This window comes from Palaemon carinicauda, chromosome 1, assembly GCF_036898095.1.
Source record: "Palaemon carinicauda isolate YSFRI2023 chromosome 1, ASM3689809v2, whole genome shotgun sequence".
NCBI classification, from domain to species: Eukaryota; Metazoa; Arthropoda; class Malacostraca; order Decapoda; family Palaemonidae; genus Palaemon; species Palaemon carinicauda.
In genome coordinates, this window is record NC_090725.1 from 28,757 (window position 1) to 50,068 (window position 21,312).

The 21,312-nt window shown below is 39.7% G+C and overlaps 2 protein-coding genes across 4 annotated transcripts in view; one reads left to right on the forward strand and one right to left on the reverse strand.

The window, feature by feature from the left end:
• Positions 1–2,250: 2,250 nt before the first annotated feature.
• RpL35A (ribosomal protein L35A) lies at positions 2,251–8,569 on the reverse strand. Of its 2 annotated transcripts, none has more exons than XM_068373747.1 (5): positions 8,474–8,569; positions 8,200–8,249; positions 4,821–4,965; positions 2,869–3,021; positions 2,251–2,296 (listed from the first exon to the last, which is right to left on the reverse strand). In XM_068373747.1, exons 2-5 carry the CDS (start codon positions 8,244–8,246, stop codon positions 2,273–2,275), a joined length of 369 nt encoding a protein of 122 aa, XP_068229848.1. In that variant the 5' UTR covers positions 8,247–8,249; positions 8,474–8,569; the 3' UTR covers positions 2,251–2,272. The 2 variants fall into 2 exon arrangements, with proteins under 2 accessions (XP_068229848.1, XP_068229855.1); XM_068373754.1 differs by lacking the exon at positions 8,474–8,569 and adding an exon at positions 8,418–8,442.
• Positions 8,570–8,875: 306 nt separating this feature from the next.
• Positions 8,876–21,312, forward strand: part of LOC137646337 (transcription initiation factor TFIID subunit 6-like) — a 38,884-nt gene continuing 26,447 nt past the window's right edge. Inside the window, exons 1-2 of one of the 2 annotated variants that reach the window (XR_011045439.1) lie at positions 8,876–9,053; positions 20,202–20,288. Coding sequence is in view for 1 of the 2 variants with exons in the window: in XM_068379446.1 (XP_068235547.1) it covers positions 8,904–9,053; positions 20,202–20,288 (237 nt within the window). In the remaining variant the exon portion in view is untranslated. The remainder of the gene's footprint in view (positions 9,054–20,201; positions 20,289–21,312) is intronic. The other variant, XM_068379446.1, reaches the window with a different exon arrangement.

The window sequence follows — 21,312 nt, forward strand, 5'->3', positions numbered from 1 at the left end:
ATCCACGGTCCATCATGAGGCTCAATACTACCGTTTTCTAAAAGTTTTATTCCAGCTGTAGTATGATCTTCCTAATAAGGTAGATGAATCAATACTTAAAAAAGTTAAAAATTACAGATGTTATTTTGAATAGGCTGACAAGTCTATAGTTTAAAATTATAGTATAGCGGTTTTATTTTCTGACTGTTCTTTTATTTTAATTTTCCACTACTTTTCATTGGTTTATTTCCTTTTCTTATGGGGTTATTTATCCCTGTTGGAGCCCTTGGCCTTATAGAATCTTGCTATTACAACTAACATTGTAGCTTAGCTGGCAATAATTTGATACAACCAAATTAGACCTGTTTCAAGATGCCTTCAAAATAATGTCAAATTTCACAATCTTAGACAGCTCAAAATTACTCAAGCCAAAATACTGTACTGAAATGGTCTTTTTATTTCTGATCTAACTGTGGCTATTATGATAACTTTAAGAGGGAAATCTAAACCGAAAGTTATAGGTTGGTTTAATGGGTGCCGCAAAATATGCAGAAGCATTCTTTCAAAAAGGAATCGATACAGAAGTCCAGATATGGAGGTGAAAGAAAATACAACCAAGGACATCTATCAGTTGGTAATATTGGCCCTTTATCAAGTGTGATGCCGACAGAAAATAATAGAAATCATGGATTAGGGGTAGATGGATGGTAGATATTTTCGTCACGACATTAAAAGCGAATATAAAGTTGGATCAGTTACTCAACCACTTGAAAGACGGGCCAAATACACTTAACATATTCATCCAATTGCTAATTACCAAAGACATTTATGCAGATTTGTAACTGGGGTGCATACCCAGGTAATACAATGTTATCAGCCCCATGGCAAAACTTTTTTTAAAGGTCATTCCAGCCAATATGCTATAAGTTGAAAAAAACAGGATTGGTTTATAGTCGCCTATTTAGACGATTTTGCTGTATATACGCATTTTTTATTCATCATTTTTTGGTTTCAAGTTCTGCAACTTTTGTACAGCGAGTCTCCGATAAAATTCTATTTATATTCCTCAAAATAGCATCACTATGAATCACATGACACACTTTAGCATTAAACCAAATAATTGGACAATAAGTCATTGGTAGACTGCCGACTTAAATATACCCCTCATACTTGACTAACATTCACCATTACCCTCTGTCATGTGTGTGTACTAGAGGACACATTCAATGCTTTAATTTAGTGGGAGAAATCCTCTTGCTCTAAAATACATGGAAATGAAAAGCATTGGTATCCGGTTAGTACTTGTCGAGTATAAATGTCAAACTAGGCTCCTTAGGACTACGATAAAAGGGATCCGAGAGGGAAATGTTGCATTTCGCACGAGAAGGCTTTAGTTTGTTCCTCCAAGAGGTTGAGAGCAAAGAAACAGAAGGATGACGATCTCTCTTGGACTTCTTGCCACGACCACCATACTTTCCAAAGAAAAGGCAGTCAATCCCAATGAAGGACCCGAGAGGAAAATGTGGCATGTTGTACGAGAAAGCTTCGGTTTGTTGCTCCAAGAGGTTGAGTGAAAAATCTCTCTGACTTGTCACAGCCACCATACTTCTCCCACAGAATAGGCAGTCAATCCCCCACTAAAATCTCAAATTACTCGTAATTACACAAGGCAAGAAAGGTAAAAATAAGGCACACCACCGAAGTACAGAGCAATCGTAGCAGATGACCAGTCTCTAGCTCTTGCACACCCAGGAGAAAAGACAACCTCAATGATGCACAAGCACTAGCCAACAGTGTAGGTAAACAGCTGATATCCAGTGTTAACAGCATCCCGAGAATTCTTCCTTTCTGGTTGTAGCCAAACAACTTGTATATACTTTAATTGACAAAGGCTTGATTTTGTGTAGGAACATTGAATGAAAGTGCTTAAACTTTTGAAACACACCTAATAGAATATCACTGCAATCAAGTTCTAAAAATGTACAAAAATCATATCTTTTCTATAAATATTCTAAATTAAGAGGAATTATATTCTAGGTTAACAAACTTAAAAATCTGGACATTAAAAACCCTTACTGCCATGACTAAAAGGACACTCCAAAAATAATAATCCAACTATAGTACCTCCTTGCTCATTCAACATTTAATGAAAAAATTAATACCCATTCATAAAGGACTTTCATCATTAACTTCCAATAAAATATATCAAAGACAAGTTTAAACTCATAAAAATAAATGTCAATGACCTTGGTGGTTTTAATGAAAACATCGTTTAATTTTTTTCTTTATTCACTTAAATCCTGGATGGGTACAGCATCTGGGGAAAAAGAAAAGCAAAAAAACAATAAAACTTTGGTCTCATAGTAAAATAAAAAATCAAACAAACTGACTACATTATGTATTGTATATTTAAATTAGAAAACCATGAATTCTTACCCCTTTTACCCCCAAAGGACGTACTGGTACGTTTCACAAAACCCATCCCTTTACCACCCCCATGGACGTACCGGTACGTCCTTGCAAAAAAATGCTATAAAAGTTTTTCATATTTTTGATAATTTTTTGAAAAAATTCAGGCATTTTCCAAGAGAATGAGACCAACCTGACCTCTCTATGACAAAAATTAAGGCTGTTAGAGTAATTTAAAAAAAATATACTGCAAAATGTGCTGGGAAAAAAAATAACCCCTTGGGGGTTAAGGGTTGGAAATTTCCAAAGAGCCTGGGGGTAAAAGGGTTAAGCAAACCATGTATACTGCAATTCTTATGACTTACATCTAAACATGGTGTTAATCTGCTCCATATAATAACAAATACTAAAAAATATAACCCCATCGCATTATTTCTTTTCTCAGACTTAACAACACTACCTAGTAAGGTTTTGACTTACCACACGGACACGTTTTCCCATTGCAACGGAAGGCATGTTCTTCTTGAATTTTGCTCGGACCATTCCTGAATTACCATGAGGACGAATAACTTTGCCCCAGATAATACGAATCTTGGACTTTCCAGCGTAGGGGGTTGGGGTCTTCTTCTTACACTGCAAAAGAAAAATTGAGAGTTTTAAAATGAAAAATATAACGACAACATTCCATCAACTTTTTTTATCAAAGCAAAGTAGGAAGGGTAATGAAAGTTCAGTACTTTTAAGGTCTAGCAACAATGTAACGAGAATTACCAGCAGCCTAACATACACTGTATACAATTCAAAGTATAAAGTAAAAAAAATTTGGAGAAGCTATTTCCTCAAATTAGTACAATACGACATGATTTAAGTAGGGGAGAGGAACAAATTTACAGCGCAATCATAATTTGTCCTAAAAGAGTAGAGAAGTGAAAGACACATGAGTATATTGTGTGCTATTGAACTAAAGTTAAATAAAGTAGTTTACAGTGTTAACTTTGTAGATTAACTTGAGCTACAAGAATTAGCAGCAACACGGTTCTCAAATTTGAAATGATGCAACTAATTTAAACTACCGACCAACTGGAAAAACAATGGTTTGAGATTTTATATTTGCATTTAACTGATGAATCTGTACTAGCCCGAGCTAGGCCTTATAAGGTTACTGGGCATTCTACTGGGCATTCTTTGACAATAAGCCCCAAACTGGGGATAAAACTAATTATTGGAACATGGTTCACCCAGAAGGCTGACCACACAGCCACTAAATGGGGAAAAAAACCTTGCGATCAATATAGGTGATTTGGGATTTTGAACCCTAAGGCAGAGCAATGAAGCTGGGGAGCTTATTTAGCACTATAAATTGAAAGTTAAAAGAGGTTATCAAATATATTACAAAAGTTCCACAACGAATAACTTGATAATTATCTCTGAATGGAAGAGGCAAACCAAAAATAAAAAAGGATGACAGGGCAGACACTTGAAATCCTGAAGGTGTAAAAATAAAAAGGGCTGGACTATGGCAAAGCCTTCTTATACCTATCTAACCTAACCTTATACCTCACTAACAGAAGCCAATCACGACAAAACAGCATTCAAACAATTTGAATCTTTATAACCTTAAACCCAAGTACACTGAGTTCTTAGTCTTTGATTCACAAATTTACAAAATGTTATTTTCATTAGTAAAATAAATTTTTGAATATACTTACCCGATAATCATGTAGCTGGCAACGGAGTTGACAGCTACATGATTATCGGGTAAGTTTAATATTGAAAAGTACATTTTTTAAATTGTAATCTAATCTTAAAAGTAACAAACACCTCACTAAATACATTACATGAATTCTCTTTTTTAATAAGTGAGAATCTTGATATGGACATGTTTCCAAGTTACAGCATTTGGATGAAGTATTAATTCCACCTCAGTCAAGATCCAAGAAAAATTAGTGATAATCAAATATTTATCCTTGCAATTGTAAAATGGTAGTGAATACCTTGCATCAAAAAATAAGTATGAGGGTAAAGGGACCATTGCAGAAATAAGTATGAGGGTAAATGGACCTTTGCAGAATCAATTATTTTTTGCAAGTAAATCTACCAAAGTCCCCATTATCTACACACACAAATAACTAAATAAATTGTGCTAGTAAAGTTACATTTCAGGAGTCAAAAGAAGGAAGTAGGCCATTAAACCTTTTTCTCTCTAAAATGAGCTATAGCAGAAGATGAACATTCATGGAGAAAGAGGTGATAATAGTAGTAGCATATCCAGAACATAAGATTAAGTAGAAGATAATTAAAACTTTACATAAGAAAATTATAGAGGTTTGGGAAATACAGGGAAAGCACCCAAGAAATTAGCGTATATGTGCACGTGTTTTCCACTCATGAACAAACATGTAATACATTACAAACAAATAATTAGACCTTACCCTGTAAACGTATGCAACACGCTTTCCTACGTAGAAGTTTGCATCGTTAATGTTTTTGCAGGCTTCGATCTTTAATAGGGAGGTACGTTCATGTTGGTTACGCAGACCACGCTTGTAGCCGTGGAAGACACCCCTGGCATATAATCTGGAAAAGATAAAAAAGTTACACTTCTGGATAGTTACCATTTCAATACAATAAATAAATCATAACTCCCCAACCATAGCATTAAATGACTCACCAATACCTCAAGATGCCATTACATATGAAAATATCTGGGACTTGAGCATAACCATTTCCTTGTAAACTACCTGGAAGTATTTCTATTACAGTAAATATGCTTTATACATTTTTAATTTCCTTTGTATTCAGCTCTTCCAAATGAGTGGCATCTAACACTAATGTATATAATGAAATTTATGGCAAATATCCACACCTATACATGAAGTTTATAATTTAGCTCCATTTTATATTTGGACAACCTACCAACAGTTAGCGTACAGGATGCTCATCAAAATACACAAATAACTCCCATTTCGTGTTTTCTTTACTAGATCACTTTCATGCGACAAGCCAAACTTTTTGCAATGCTTCCTACTTGCTATACAACACCACTACCTTAGTAATTGGTGCACATTTGCTATGGATAATGACTATTGTGAATTTCTAACCCATAATATAGATCCCATAATATATGGATCTTTTGTGAATTTCTCATCCATAATAAATGGATATATTTCCTAGTTAGGAAAGTTGCCCTAACACAACCCTTACTAGAAATTCGGATAAATATAGCAAGAGCCATCATCAAAATGGTGTTCATTGTAAAGCGATGTCAGGGGATCCCTATATAATTATAAGAGTTGCTTCCAAACTTCATATACCAGACTCATTTGTGTAGAACATTGCGACTGGTTACTGCTTCGCCATGGCTTGCTCCCTCAACTTGTTACTTTTCACTGCTCCTGTTCTGGGAAGTGGTACACATTCCACTGGGCTATACGCATGCCACTTGGGCAAGTACATTAATGTTATTTTAATTATCTAAATCACTTGGCCCTGCTGGTTCTCTTTAATTTTGGCAATCTTCGCTCGGAATTCAACATTATCTCACTGACCCTGTTCTGGATTGTGATACATGGATGCATTCTGTGCAGCGCACACTAACCGCATGGGCGGATGTAAGACATTTTCATTATCTAAATGACTCGTCAATATATATCCACCTATAACTGTAATTACAAGTCCCTGAAAATGGACCTGTCTGATTGTATCTACTACTTTTCAAGGGACAACCTCAGGTTTAGGCAGAACGCATGGTTCAATCGATGTGGAATCATGGGGTTGAAAGGAATACTGTTGAAGGGGGTTGGACAGGTTTCGAGTGGGTAGCCACTTTTGATTAATTCTATGAACGCCTTCAATTTACAATCTGAACTCTCAATATCACTGCGGAACACAGTAAATTACTAGTATCAAATTTCAACTAAATCGTATGTAATAAGGATGGACTCAGTCGCTCTAGGTGGGGTATGTCGCCATCCTAGTCTACACTGCTAAGAGCAAGCAATGCTCCACCATGCTTGATGCTTCCACCACCCAGCTTTAATTTCATGTTATCAACTTCTTGATTGGATTAAAAACCATCCCCTAGCAATTGCCAAGGACAAGTAAGGTACCATTGGGTAATTTCAAATTACCTGGTTCTGCATATTAGTTCAAGAGTCTACCGTTGGTATTAAAACACCTACAGGGAACCATATGAACCTTGGGAGCGAGAAAATTTTCAAGGGGACAAGCTGTCACCTCACGAATTTACAGGATACTTTTCAAGATTTGAAAAAAAAAAAAATTAATTCCTCAATATTGTTCTACAAGCCCTTTATGGAGACTTAGTATATCAGCGGCCAGTTCCTCATTTTTGCTTACAAAATGGACATCAACTAACCTAAACTTCCCCCACCTAACCTACCCTTCAAGACATGACCTTACCTACCTACAGGGGGGCTACACCCCCTGCGATGCCGCTTAGACTACCATATTATGTCAGCCATCATCATACATGCAGGTGGCCGCTATCATACATACCCCACCCCATTTTTCCTAACTATCTTTATGCACGCTGGTATCCCAAAATCTATTTGGTTGATGTCAGTTCCAGGTCGTTTAGTGAGGAAACCGAGCTTAATTCTTTAGAAATCCTACCCCCTTGCTCAACATATCATTGGCCATACTTTGCTTTCCCAGCATTTAAAGAACCTCCCTGTACAAGTAGAGAGCTGGAGGACATCTGCGAGTAAAAGGAGAGCGTGGTCTTGTAACCAAATACCTTAGCTTGCTTTGCATATCTACTGCTGAAAATCCAGGTGTCCATCTCATTAAACGCAATAAATATTCGTCTTCCCTTCTAAAGATAATGCAACCCACTCTTCCAAGATCATGACATCCATGAAATAATATGGGTTGCACAACAAACATAGTAAGCTAAGAGTACAGCATTCTAAGTGGGGTTAACAGGAGAGACAGTCTTGGGAGGACGTTATGCAGAACGACGGACATGATTAAACGCCAAAATATGGGAAGATAATTACCATTCCCTATACACATGTGCATCAATCGTTTGTTATAAAAAGGCTCCAATTTGCGAGTGGAGCAAACCTCATTGAGGAATGAAATACATTATGGGCAAATAACCAAGAAAAGGGGAGACCAACCATCCTGGGGGAGTTAGAAATTATAAATAAAAATACTTTACTGATGTATCAATGATAGCAGCCACCTGTATATATGACGAGTGACAATACAGTAGTGTAAGGGGGGTGGCCCTTTAGGTAAGATGAGGACACGGATCGTAGGTTAGCTTAGGGGGAGGGAAGTTTGGATTAGTTGGTGTACATTGTTAACGCACATTGGAAGAACTGGCCGCTAATATACAAACGCTCCTAATTAAATTATCGCCATTCCCATGACCCATATACCTATATTTTTCAAACTAGATAACTTTACGATTACTGCAAAGCTTTTCCAGTTTCTCTACACAAAATCCGTTTTCACCTAGATCACAATAAATAATTATCTAGAAACAAAATGTGATTCGTATAAATGTAATACTCATGTATTTCTAGGTAGCAAGTTTGGGCTTACACTGCCCAACATTGTCAGTTAAGCAAGTTCAAACTAAGTTGTACAATTTAAACTTTACAAATACAATTATGGCATACATTAATGCAACATGACTTTACTAGCACAGCCGAAAACTTTAGTTGAAGCCATTTACTGTTGAAGGCATCAAGTTGGAAACCTTTGGTAGTCTTAAAAAAAACCTACAAAATTAAAATAAAAGAATTATTTTGATGCTAAAATTGGAAATAAAACTCTTACCTGCCGTGCTTTCTTCTGCCGTGATCTACTTCTTCTTTCTTGGCCATGATCTGAAATAAATTGAAAGAAAACTATCAAACACGTACCAAGTCGTGCGGTGTGCTTATTTAATCCGACTCCATCTTAGATATGTGCACACTAATATAACCTATATTGAATTATATGTGTAAATCAATATACTAATATTCACATTATAACGTAAATTTCACTTAAAATACTTTGATAGTTTAGTAAAATAAATTCAAAATGAACGGAGGATATCTCCCGCACGTACCAGAGTGTACCTTGTTTACGAAAAGAAAGGAGAATCCTCGACTTCTGTTAGGTACACCTTTACGATACAAAATATTTAGATAAACTTTGTATCATTAATTATCTTTAATTTTAAATGCGTAAATTATATCATTCAAATTTATATAAAGTTTAAATAAATATTTACACATAATTTGGCAGTAAAGTAAATGTAATTAAATAATTTAAAGATGTAGTGCCCAATTGTAGCCGACTGTTTTATACCTCTATTATATAGTAATTGATATGAAAGCTATTATTAAACACATGTAGATTTAATTTTATATAATATATTTTAAAATTGTAATATTTACCTCGACTAATTGTTTTTGAAGCATTTAAATAAAAGTGCTAAATACGCTAAAACAGCGTTTGCTACTTTGCTTCACTTAGCGTAAACAAAAGAGAGGAAGATGTCTGACGAGTGTCAATCTACTGCACCAACTTTTCCAACAGAATCTATCAAAGTCATTGCAGAGAGCATTGGAATTTCCCCAGTGGGCGATGATGTTGCCAAGGAATTAGCGGAAGAGGCCACATTTAGATTAAAACTTCTAATTCAGGTAATATTGGACTCCCTTTGTAGGTGTAACCTTTACCCTGGGATTAAGGATCCTAAGTGTATGGCTTGTTTTCAAGTTATTTAAGACCGAAAGGTGTTTGATTGGTATTATTGTTATACCGAGAATGGTTATGGAGAATATTAGACCTCTTATTCATATGAGACTTTTTAGCTGAATTAGTCCAGTCCATATTGTTAGTTTTGTCTATCTTGGGACAATCAAGTGTAGGCACACCTACACTAGAGTACGGTTTTGGCCTGCCTTTTACGGTTTAAGGCTACTAATGTGTTTCTCTAGAAATGTAGCCTATAATGGACCAATGAAAGTTACGTTTATTTAACCTCTACCCTAATTAGGTTAATGATTGTACAGTATATAGGTTCACTTACTGTTAGTCTATTTCTTCCTACTTCCACTTTATCGAAAATTTGGTTATTATTGTTATTATTATTTCTAGCCAGCCTACAACCCTGGTTGGAAAAGCAAGATGCTATAAGCCCAAGGGCTCCAGTAGGAAAAAATAACCCAGTGAGGAAAGGAAATATGGAAGTGAATAAGTGATGAGAACAAATTAACAATAAATAATTCTAGAAATAGTAACATCAAAACATATGTCATATATAAACTATTAGCAAAGTCAAAACAGATATGTCATATATAAACTATAAAAAAATCAAAGACCCCTTGCACTATAGAATAGTGCAAGGGGTGAATTTAGTTTGTTGGGACAGGCACAATATTTCTGATTACTTGTCAAATTGATTTTAATTTTTGGGAATTGACCTTAGCTTATCTTTGGTGATTCCGCATAGCATTATTGGAGTTGGAAGACCCAGCCCTAAATGGCTGAGAACCATGAAGTAGGATATGATGAATGGAGAAGTATTAATTTAAAAGCTCAAGATAATAGACAATTGGATAATTTTAACCACAGCCCTATGCATCAATAGGCGTAGGAGGCGATGGTGGTGTTTGTTATCTTATTCTGAAACACAACAATATGAAGCTAGTTTTACGATTTAATATGATTTAGTGTTACCTACCTTGCCATGAGTGAAGTTGCTTGGGAAGCAAATGTAAAATTTAGATTTAGGTATATGGCAGTCTAAGGGGGGTCACGGGGGCATAGCCCCCCCCCCCCCCCCCTGGCGAGCCAAGTAGGGAAGGCTACAGCTCCTAGGTTAGGTTGGGCAGTGTTTTTGTGTTTTATTTTTCACTATTAAAGTGTAATTTTTCAATATTAAACTTACCCGATAATCATGTAGCTGTCAACTCCGTTGCCCGACAGAATTCTATGGAGGGATACGCCAGCTATCACAATACTAGAAGGGGGTGTATTTACCAGCGCCACCTGTGGCCAGGTACTCAAGTACTTCTTGTTGACACCTCCTCAATTATTCCTCTGTCGTGCTTCCGGCAAGATGTTCTGGGATACGCTTATGTTCTTGGAGTATTTTCACGACTTTGGTGAAGTATTTCTCTTTGATTTCGGCTGTCGCTTTACTGGAAACTTCTATATTAGCTTAGTTAGCTTTTGGAATTAATTTGATTATTTATGGTGACGAGAGAGTATTAACTCTCGTTCACCTTTCAATGGCCGACCCTTCCCTTAGACGGAAGTGTTGGTGTCTAAGAGAGTATAGACTCTCTTTCTTAATTTTGCTTAACAAAAGTTATAGATTTATTTTATATCTCTCCGCCTCTTATAGGCCTCTTCGATTAACTTCCTTTTATTATAAACTCATTAAAATTAATTTTTATATTTGTTTATATTCGACCTTCCTAATAGTAGGCGGTCTTTTACCGAAGTTAATAAACTTTGAGCCCGTCATTTCGGTTTTACCTGTTAACATATTATGCTATTTCCGCCAAAGAGTTTGAAAGATTTTCTTTGACAGTCTCGTACTGTTTTCAAAGTTGAACTAACGTTTTGTTTTGTCTCTGCAGTTGTTGACGTTCAGAACGTTCAACTTGCACTCTATCGTTACGATAGAGAAAGAATGTTCACGGTTTCACGTTGCAGTAAGAGTAACCGTGTCTAGCGTTTTGTTCATTCTTTCTTAACTTAATGGTTTTGATCCTAATAAAGGAACTTTTCAGTTTTTTCCTTTAACAATAATATGTTTTAACGATATATATGATTGGGCTCTTCTCTCAGGTTCTAAGTCAAGAGAGAGAGAGAGAGATAGAGACGGAGGGAGAAAGAGGATAAACGTTTCATTCAAGCCTGCCAGGCGTACGAGTAACGTCGTTATCGTTTTTGCTCTTCTCCCTAGTCTCTTTAGGGGAAGAAACTAAACGTTTCTAGAGTGATCTAGTGTTTAGTCTCTTTCCAACCACTGAATTATCTTTCATTAGATTTTTCTGTTACATTGTAATTCTGTTTTCGCAATTACTAACTTTGAGAAAGGATAGAATTGCGTATTTCAGGTACAAACCACTTAAAGTTTCGAGTTCAGTGAAATAAGTGCAAACAGAAATCAAAGTGATAAGTGATTAGTGCGTGAGGGTACTTTTGTGCGCGCCAGTCGTCCTCCCAGTCCGGGACCTCTTGCAAGCTCCCAAGCCCAGGGGAGAAGCAATGTCGAAGGGCATAAGGGTTCAGCAGGCCTTGATCGGCGCACAGAAGTATTCTCGGTGGTTGTGGGCGTGTCTTACCGAGACCGTCACTCCCACCCGCAGACGATTGAGCCTTTATTTTGCTCGTCTGCAGAAGAGATTAGGGGAGAAAATAAAGGCAGAGTAACGCTGGTCTCAGGTCTCAAGACCTCTTAAACGTTAAGTCCAGACCTATGCCAGACGTACGAAGTTAAAGTTCACAACCCGAATGCAGTCATTGGGTTAGCTCTGACTCTCCTCAGTCATCAGTTGATTACACTCCGCCTAAGAGGAGTAAGGTTCTGCCACAACAGATCTCTGCTGTTAAGGCTTTACCTCAGCAGAACTTAGTGTCTGCCGACCCCAAGTTAACTCTACTGCAGTCCATACAGTCACAACTTTCGGTCTTGATGCGTGAGTGTCGGGCTGAGAGTGTTGCGCCTCCGCCTCCGCCTACACTCCCCCCCGCCTATGATCGCTCCGCCTGATCACAGTACCACCTGCCAGGCGTACGATGTTGTGAACTCTACTACAGTCCATGCAAGCACAGCTTTCGGACTTGATGCGTGAGTGTCGGGCTGAGAGTGTTGCTCCTCCGCCTCCGCCTACACTCCCTCCACCTACACTCGCTCCGCCTGATCACAGTACCATCTGCCAGGCGTACGATGTTGTGGACTCTACTACAGTCCATGCAAGCACAGCTTTCGGACTTGATGCGTGAGTGTCGGGCTGAGAGTGTTGCTCCTCCGCCTCCGCCTACACTCCCTCCACCTACACTCGCTCCGCCTGATCGCAGTACCACCTGCCAGCAGTTCCACCTGCCAGGCGTACGATGTTGAGCCACGTGCTGAGTTTGCTGTTCCCTGTGGTGTTCAGCCTCCGCCTTCCTTAAGGCAACCTTTACATTGGGATCAGGAGGATTATACCTCTCTTCCTCCGCCTCCACTTGCTGCTCCACCAGTGATGCAACACTCGGTTGAAATACAACAACCTCTCCCGTCCATGAGTCAGTCTCCTCAGCTCTTGCTGCAGCGAGCTTAACCCTCCACAAGGCAAGCACCACAACACCTTAGCCTTGCGCCTCAGGAGCCTCAGCTTGCGAGACATTTACCTTGTTCTGCGCAGCCTCTTCCTCATCGCGCTCCGCTCACACCACAGGAACTGGAACTTGCTACTCCGCTTCCGCCAACCGCTCAGCAAGCGCAACCCTTGGGTTCACCACTCATGCTAGGAGTCAGCCTCCTCCACCCATGCGCCTTCCTTCTGCTTGTCTTTTATTCAGCCTTTGCAGACTGAGCCTCAGGTGTTCCCTCATCGGAGTCTTGAAGAGGAAACCACAACTATTGTTGTTCCAGCTCGTTCTGACTCTGCTGTTCAGCATACCTTACCTCCATTTTCATACCATGGTTTAAACCCCATGCAAGCATGCATAAAGCACTCTAGCACTGGTCATGGAATTTCTGAGAAATGTTAAACGCCATGCACACGCTCTGCTTTCCTTACAGCAGGCTCTGCTTACTACATGCTCAGCATTCAGCATGCTCTGCATTCAGCATGCTCTGCATACAACATGCTCTGCATACAGCATGCTCTGCATTCAGCATGCTCTGCATACAACATGCTCTACATACAGCATGCTCTGCATACAGCATACTCTGCATACATCATGCTCTGCATACCTTACCGCATGCTTCTCAACACATCTTGGGTTGTTGCCAACTCACTAGACTGTCAAGCAGTTTCATAACGTTGCCTTCTAGTCTGCTGCTTTTGCACCAGTGAACCCTCACTCACAGAACTTAGCTTTTCTAGGATAAGGTCCCTGTAGATGAGAAAGTTCTTTTCTCCCTCCTTCTGATATTCCCTTGAGGACTCTGTCATTTGGAGGGAGCCTTTAGCTGCATAACCTCTTATGGACTTTTATTTAAGCATAACATGCTTACAGGGAAGGTAATGGTTCCACTTCAGCCGCTAATCCCGTCTGTTACCACACCTGCTCCCATAGACCTTGAGCTGTGTTGCATGACATGCAGTCCAAGCTTAGTCCTTGTTAGAGGATTTTTTGTTTACGGAGTCAATGTGTCACGGGGAAGACGTTCAACAACCAACAGAAGGGACTTGTTGTGACGCAGTGCGGCAACCTCAGCAACCCGTTAAGGAGTTGTCTGTACGACCCAGACAGTCTAGACAGATTCGGGTTGTCACTGTACTTCCTCGCTTGCCCATGATTGACAGTTTACAGACTGTGCAGCAGTATCATGATCTTGTGTCCGGCTCCGTCAGACGACTGGCTTTTAAGAGCTCCCACAAGTCGTCGCTGTCTGGAGATTTTCAAATGGACTATGGATCTGACCAAGGAACTGGGCCTCCTGGTCAATTTTGAGGAGTCTCAGCTCGTTCCATCCCAGACCATTGTCTCCTTGGGTATGGATCTTCAGAGTCGAGCTTTTCGGACTTGTCCGTCGGCCCCAAGGATCTTCCAAGCCCTAGAATGCATCCAGAGCATGCTGAGAAGGAACCGATGCTTAGTCAGGCAGTGGATGAGTCTAACAGGGACACTTTCATCGCTGGCCCTGTTCATCGAGTTAGGGAGACTCCACCTCCGCCCCCTTCAGTATCATCTAGCTACTCACTGGATAAAGGACATGATGCTAGAGACGGGCTCAGTTCCTGTTTCCGAAGAGATGAGGTCTACTCTAACGTGGTGGAAGAACAGCATTCTTCTCAAGGAAGGTCTACCATTGGCTGTTCAGACCCCCGACCACCGTCTCTTCTCGGACGCATCGGACACGGGCTGGGGTGCGACACTGGACGGACAGGAATGCTCGGGAACATGGAATCAGGAGCAAAGGACACTTCACATCTATTGCAAGGAGTTGTTGGCAGTTCATCTGGCCTTGATAAACTTCAAGTCCCTCCAGCTTAACAAGGTGGTGGAGGTGAACTCCGACTACACCACAGCCTTGGCTTACATCTCCAAGCAGGGAGGGACTCATTCGAGGAAGTTGTTCGAGATCGCAAGGGACCTCCTCATTTGGTCAAAAGATCGAAAGCTCACGCTGGTAACGAGGCTCATTCAGGGCGATATGAATGTCATGGCAGATCGCCTCAGCCGGAAGGGTCAGGTCTTCCCCACAGAGTGGACCCTTCACAAGAATGTTTGCAGCAGACTTTGGGCCCTGTGGGGTCAGCCAACCATAGATCTATTCGCTACCTCGATGACCAAGAGGCTCCTCTTGTATTGTTCTCCGATTCCAGACCCAGCAGCAGTTCGCGTGGATGCCTTTCTGCTGGATTGGTCCCATCTCAACCTGTATGCATTCCCGCCGTTCAAGATTGTCAACAGGGTACTTCAGAAGTTCGCCTCTCACAAAGGGACACGGCTGACGTTGGTTGCTCCCCTCTGGCCCGCGAGAGAATGGTTCACCGAGGTACTGCAATGGCTGGTCGACGTCCCCAGGACTCTTCCTCCTAGAGTGGACCTTCTGCGTCAACCTCACGTAAAGAAGGTACACCCAAACCTCCACGCTCTTCGTCTGACTGCCTTCAGACTATCGAAAGACTCTCAAGAGCTAGAGGCTTTTCGAAGGAGGCAGCCAGAGCGATTGCCAGAGCAAGGACGACATCCACTCTCAGAGTCTATCAGTCTTAATGGGAAGTCTTCCGAAGCTGGTGCAAGGCCAATGCAGTTTTCCTCAACCAGTACCACTGTAACCCAGATTGCTGACTTCCTGTTACATCTAAGGAACGTAAGATCCCTATCAGCTCCTACGATCAAGGGTTACAGAAGTATGTTGGCAGCGGTTTTCCGCCACAGAGGCTTGGATCTTTCCTCCAACAAAGATCTACAGAACCTCCTTAGGTCTTTTGAGACCTCAAAGGAACGTCGGTTGTCCACTCCAGGCTGGAATATAGACGTGGTCCTAAGGTTCCTAATGTCATCAGGATTTGAACTGCTCCAATCAGCCTCTTTTAAGGACCTCACATTAAAAACTCTTTTCCTCGTGTGCTTAGCAACAGGTAAAAGATTAAGTGAGATCCACGCCTTCAGCAGGAACATAGGTTTCACATCTGAAACGGCTACATGTTCCTTGCAGCTCGGTTTTTTGGCTAAAAACGAGCTTCCTTCCCGTCCTTGGCCTAAGTCGTTCGAGATCCCAAGCCTGTCCAACATGGTGGGGAACGAACTGGAGAGAGTACTTTGCCCAGTTAGAGCTCTTAAGTACTATCTAAGAAGGTCAAAACCATTACGAGGACAATCAGAAGCCTTATGGTGTGCTATCAAGAAGCCTTCTCTACCAATGTCTAAGAACTCAGTTTCTTACTACATCAGGCTTCTGATTAGAGAAGCAAATTCTCATCTGAAGGAAGAAGACCTTGCTTTGCTGAAGGTAAGGACACATGAAGTGAGAACTGTGGCTACTTCAGTGGCCTTCAAACAGAACCGTTCTCTGCAGAGTGTTATGGATGCAACCTATTGGAGAAGCAAGTCAGTGTTCGCATCATTCTATCTCAAAGATGTCCAGTCTCTTTACGAGTACTGCTACACCCTGGGTCCATTCGTAGCAACGAATGCAGTAGTAGGCGAGGGCTCAGCCACTACATTCCCATAATCCCATAACTTTTTAACCTTTCTCTTGAATACTTTTTATGGGTTGTACGGTCGGCCAAGAAGCCTTCCACATCCTTGTTGATTTGGCGGGTGGTCAATTCTTTCTTGAGAAGCGCCAAGGTTAAAGGTTGTGATGAGGTCCTTTAGTATGGGTTGCAGCCCTGTATACTTTAGCACCTTTGAGTTGATTCAGCCTCCCAAGAGGAACGCTGCGCTCAGTAAGGAAGACGCTCTTATTAAAGGCAGAGTAACGGTTCAAGTCGACTTCCTTACCAGGTACTTATTATTTCATTGTTATTGTGGATAACTGATTATATGAAATACGGGATACTTAGCTATCCTTTAGTCTTGTACACTGGTTTTTCACCCACCCCCCTGGGTGTGAATCAGCTACATGATTATCGGGTAAGTTTAATATTGAAAAATGTTATTTTTATTAATAAAATAAATTTTTGAATATACTTACCCGATAATCATGATTTAATCGACCCTCCCTTCCTCCCCATAGAGAACCAGTGGACCGAGGAATAATTGAGGAGGTGTCAACAAGAAGTACTTGAGTACCTGGCCACAGGTGGCGCTGGTAAATACACCCCCTTCTAGTATTGTGATAGCTGGCGTATCCCTCCATAGAATTCTGTCGGGCAACGGAGTTGACAGCTACATGATTATCGGGTAAGTATATTCAAAAATTTATTTTATTAATAAAAATAACATTTTTCAATTGTAACTTTTGAAATTTTACACCAGAGCTGTCCCAACATCATCTTATCACAGGCCATCAGAGATTCCTCCTACCCGGTAGTTCAGAAAAAACATTGATAGGTGGTGCTTCTGTCATAAGTTACTTGTTCAAACAGAATAAAGGGCTCAACGTTTTATATTCTACGCCTCTGTTATTTGTTTTCAATATTGTAATATACTGTACAATATAATGGAAGCCAAGTCCATCTTCAAATAGAGTCTGTGCAGGAGCGTGAAGCTACAACTCACTACCCCTTTGTTACTTTTGTGTAATGGATAACGTCAAAATACTAGCCCACGGGTGTAACGTGCATAGCGAAACATGTTCCACTTGCCACAACATAGGAACGGAGCAAAAACCAATAAATCATGACCTCAATTGAGTAATGATACATTTGTAATACGAGGAACACTACTAGTAACGACTCCATAGAAAATGGGATGGAAAATCACGTTTTCCATGCGTCGAAGTCCTGGCAAACAGAAGCTCTAGTGTTTTGACCATGTTTCATTGCTACTGTATTACTGTTTTTATTACAATCACTTTTTATGATGACTGGCAGAAGCGAAGCATTAAAAAGTTAATTTGATTATCATACATTTAGACTGGTACACTATGTTAAGGTATTTCGAATGTAATTAATGACGATGCCTAGCGCAAAGCCATAGCTTTTCATTTATGGTAGTTGACTCGTCATTACAGTGGATTTCTGCCAGAAGTCATTATCAAAAATGTTCAACCCGACGTTTATTGGACTGTTCTATAATTTTACCATATTGTTTCGAATAAAATGGGAATGGAAGTCAGGTAACACTCGACTTTGTCCCTGAATTCGTTGCCAAGACTCAGAATCCGGCTGTAGCAGACCCTAGGTTTGGGTCCTTCTAGATTGAGGGTCTCAGTACTTTATCCTTGACCCAGGTCAGTTGTTACTATGTGAGGTACTTTAAGAGCTCTGAGACATTATCTGTAACGATCTGCAGGAGCTCGTCCACATGTAAAGAAGCTTTTAGTACGCATGGGCAGGGTCAAAAGGAGGTTAACCAAGAATACGATCTATTCATGGATTCAAAAGGCCGTAGATCGGACCTTGAATCCAGATTCTCCTCCACAAGGTCGTCGACCCAGGGCTCATGATGTTAGGGGCATAAGTACATCCCTAGAATTTAAATAGAACTACTTTGTGGTGCATGTACTTCAAGTGAGTGTTTGAAAACATCAAATAACTTTCACAGCCCACTACCTGCATCATGTAACCCGCAGGTACCTGGATACCTTCTCCATAGGTTCTGTAGTGGCTGCACGACATGTGGTTTAAGATACCTCACATCCCTTTTATTATTATTATTATTAATTGCTAAGCTAGAACCCTAGTTAGAAAAGCAGAATGCTATAAGCCCAGGGGCTCCAACAGGGAAAATAGCCCAGTGTGGATAGGAAAGAAGGAAAAAATAAATATTTTAAGAATAACATTAAAATAAATATCTCCTATATAAACTATAAAAACTTTTAACAAAACAAGAGGAAGAGAAATTAGATAGAATAGTGTGCCCGAGTGTACCCTCAAGCAAGAGAACTTAACCCAAGATAATGGAAGACTATGATACAAAGGCTATGGCACTACCCAAGACTAGAGAACAATAGTTTGATTTTGGAGTGTCCTTCTCCTAGAAGAGTTGCTTACCAAAGTTAATGAGTCTCTTCTACCCTTAACAAGAGGAGAGTAGCCACTGAACAATTACAGTGCAGTAGTTAACCCCTATGGTGAAGAAGAATTGTTTGGTAATCTCAAGTGTTGTCAGGTGTATGAAGACAGAGGAGAATCTGTAAAGAATATGCCAGAGTATTCGGTGTATATGGTGGCAAAGGGAAAGAGAACCGTAACGAGAGAGAAGGATCCAATGTAGTACTGTCTGGCCAGTCAAAAAACCCCATAACTCTCAAGCAGTAGTATCTCAACGGGTGACTGGTGCCCTGGCAATTGTCCGAGGGCAGATGTTACCCGCAATTAATTTGGGAAGAATGGTAGAGTGACTGGCTTCCTCTTCCTTCATCTTCCCATCTCTTAGGGCACAGCACCTGTGGAACTCTGCAAGCTAACCACCTCCATCTGCAGGTAGAAACCATATCCCTTGTGTAGTCTGAAATATGAAATATATTTAGGTTCCTGTCCTCCCAGCAAGAGGGTGTCGGGTAGTGTCAGTGTTAATTAAGCAGAATGTTCCACTCCAAGAATCCTTACCTGGATAGGTTGCAGTGTTTAGTTCTCACACACTTTCACCGATTGGCCAGGCCGTCAGCTTTCGCACATATTAGAGTGTGTGAGGTGTCAGGGTGCACAGAGTCACACCCCGGGTCAAATTCCCAGCCAGTTGGGTTAGGACTTACCACCCCCCTACGGATGAGTCTTTATAGTAAAGGGCGAAAGAGTTTGTACTGTATTAGATGTTGGAACAAATGACAAATTTTAAAGTAATTCGTATTTTTCCTAACTAGACAAACCTTGAGTTCTTTACTCGTACTGTACTTGGCCCGCCAACACCTGTAAGTCCTGCCTGCAATTAAAAGTGACGTCATAACCAGTGTGTGTGAGCGAGATGCCTGGTCTACCCCCCTACTACCCAGTTAACTGGGAGGCAGTTATACCTCGCTAAAAAGTTTATGGCTAGTTTCAGCTTTTGCCAATGTGATATAGCCATAGTAAAGAGGTCAATGTTTATATAGTTATAAAAATTACAGTACTTTAGAATTTGGCATTTTCAAAGGAAGAAAGATTTGTACAGTATTCACGAAGGAACAAATAACAAATTTTGCAAGTTACTGTACTCATTTTTTTCCAGCCTTACAAACCTGAGTCTTTTAAAGTTGAACTTCTCACCAAAACCACCCCTCTCAATCCTGACTTCAAAGTCAAAAGTGAAGAGAATCTGAAAGGTGGGGATGCTGAGCTACTCACTCGTGCTCATCGTCTGTCATTAACTACTTCATAACGATTTTAATAACAATTCCAGCTCCTCTGAAGATATTTCCTTATTTTAAAAGACTCACATTTGTATGCAATACCATATTTGTTGTTTTCATTAAATAATGATGTCAGCCTCTAATTATGTAGATGAACCTCATAATCGTATTAAGTAGCATATTATAAATTTTCAAGATTTTTTGCACCTAACTAGTTTCTTTTTCTCAACAGGATGGGATGAAATTCATGCATCATGGCAAAAGAAAACGATTTGCAACATGTGACTTTGACCACGTTTTAAAACTAAAAAATGTTGAGGTATTGTATTGGAGGTTTTTTGTATTTTCTTATAATTTTATTGAGTGTGCAGTAGTCTTGAATGAATGTTTAAGAACCGCAGCTCAAGAATCCTCTCTCTTTTTTTTTTTTTTCTTTTTTTTTCATTCATTCAGTTTTTTTACTGAGGGTCTTCCATTGGCTTTTAAAGAGAGTTGTTATGCATTTGGATGGATGCTCAAAAATGTAAATACAGTAATTATGATTTAAATCATTGAAGTGCTGAGTGTACTATCTTGATAGGGCTTTACGTCATATTTAATTTGCTGTTTTAGGCTATTTTCAATGCTATAGTTCTTATTTATAAATATTCATATAGATAAACAAGAAATTAAACAGGAACAGCTTCTATTTTCATGAGGTGAGGTACACCTCTTAAAGGCATACTATTCATTAACACTATTTTTAAATCTTAATTGAGGGAAAAACATCATTCTTGTGTGTGCGGGACATTTGCAGAGAGCAAGTAAAACCAGTAAAGTAAAAGCACAATTTTAAACTTTTTGATACTGTTTTAAGAAATTCGGTAGGTGTAACTAGTACTCCATGTACAGGGAGTTGAGGTTTGCTGGTCATTTATTGAACGCTGTTTATGTCAATGTAGACCTTCAGTAATATAATGAAAGGAAAATTTGTAGTTAGTAGAAGTCAAAAATATTTTTAATGGTTGTAAGTCCTAGTAGCAAGTAGGTTAGTTCACTATGGTAAAATCTTATAGATGTTTTTGACAAAAATGAAAGACAAAAACTCATACAGTTAGTCAAACCTTCTAGAAATTTTATATTATTATTGTTATTAATATTATTACTTGAAAAGCTACAACCTTAATTGGAAAAGCAGGATGCCATAAGCCCAAGAGCTTCAACAGGGAAAAATACCCCAGTGAGTTAAAGAAATAAATAAACTTCAAGAGAAGTAATGAACCACTAAAATAAAACATCCTAAGAACAGCAACAGCATTAAAATAAAATGTCACATGTTAAAGAAAGTAGCTCTCAAAATTGCA

Excerpts from the sequence above, each read along its gene's own strand:
- RpL35A (XM_068373747.1), bottom strand. The coding sequence starts at position 8,246 with ATGGCCAAGAAAGAAGAAGTAGATCACGGCAGAAGAAAGCACGGCAG. Across the intron at positions 4,966-8,199 it reads GGCAGAAGAAAGCACGGCAG|ATTATATGCCAGGGGTGTCT; the intron begins GTAAGAGTTTTA and ends TATCTTTTCCAG. Across the intron at positions 2,297-2,868 it reads TGGGAAAACGTGTCCGTGTG|ATGCTGTACCCATCCAGGAT; the intron begins GTAAGTCAAAAC and ends CTTTTTCCCCAG.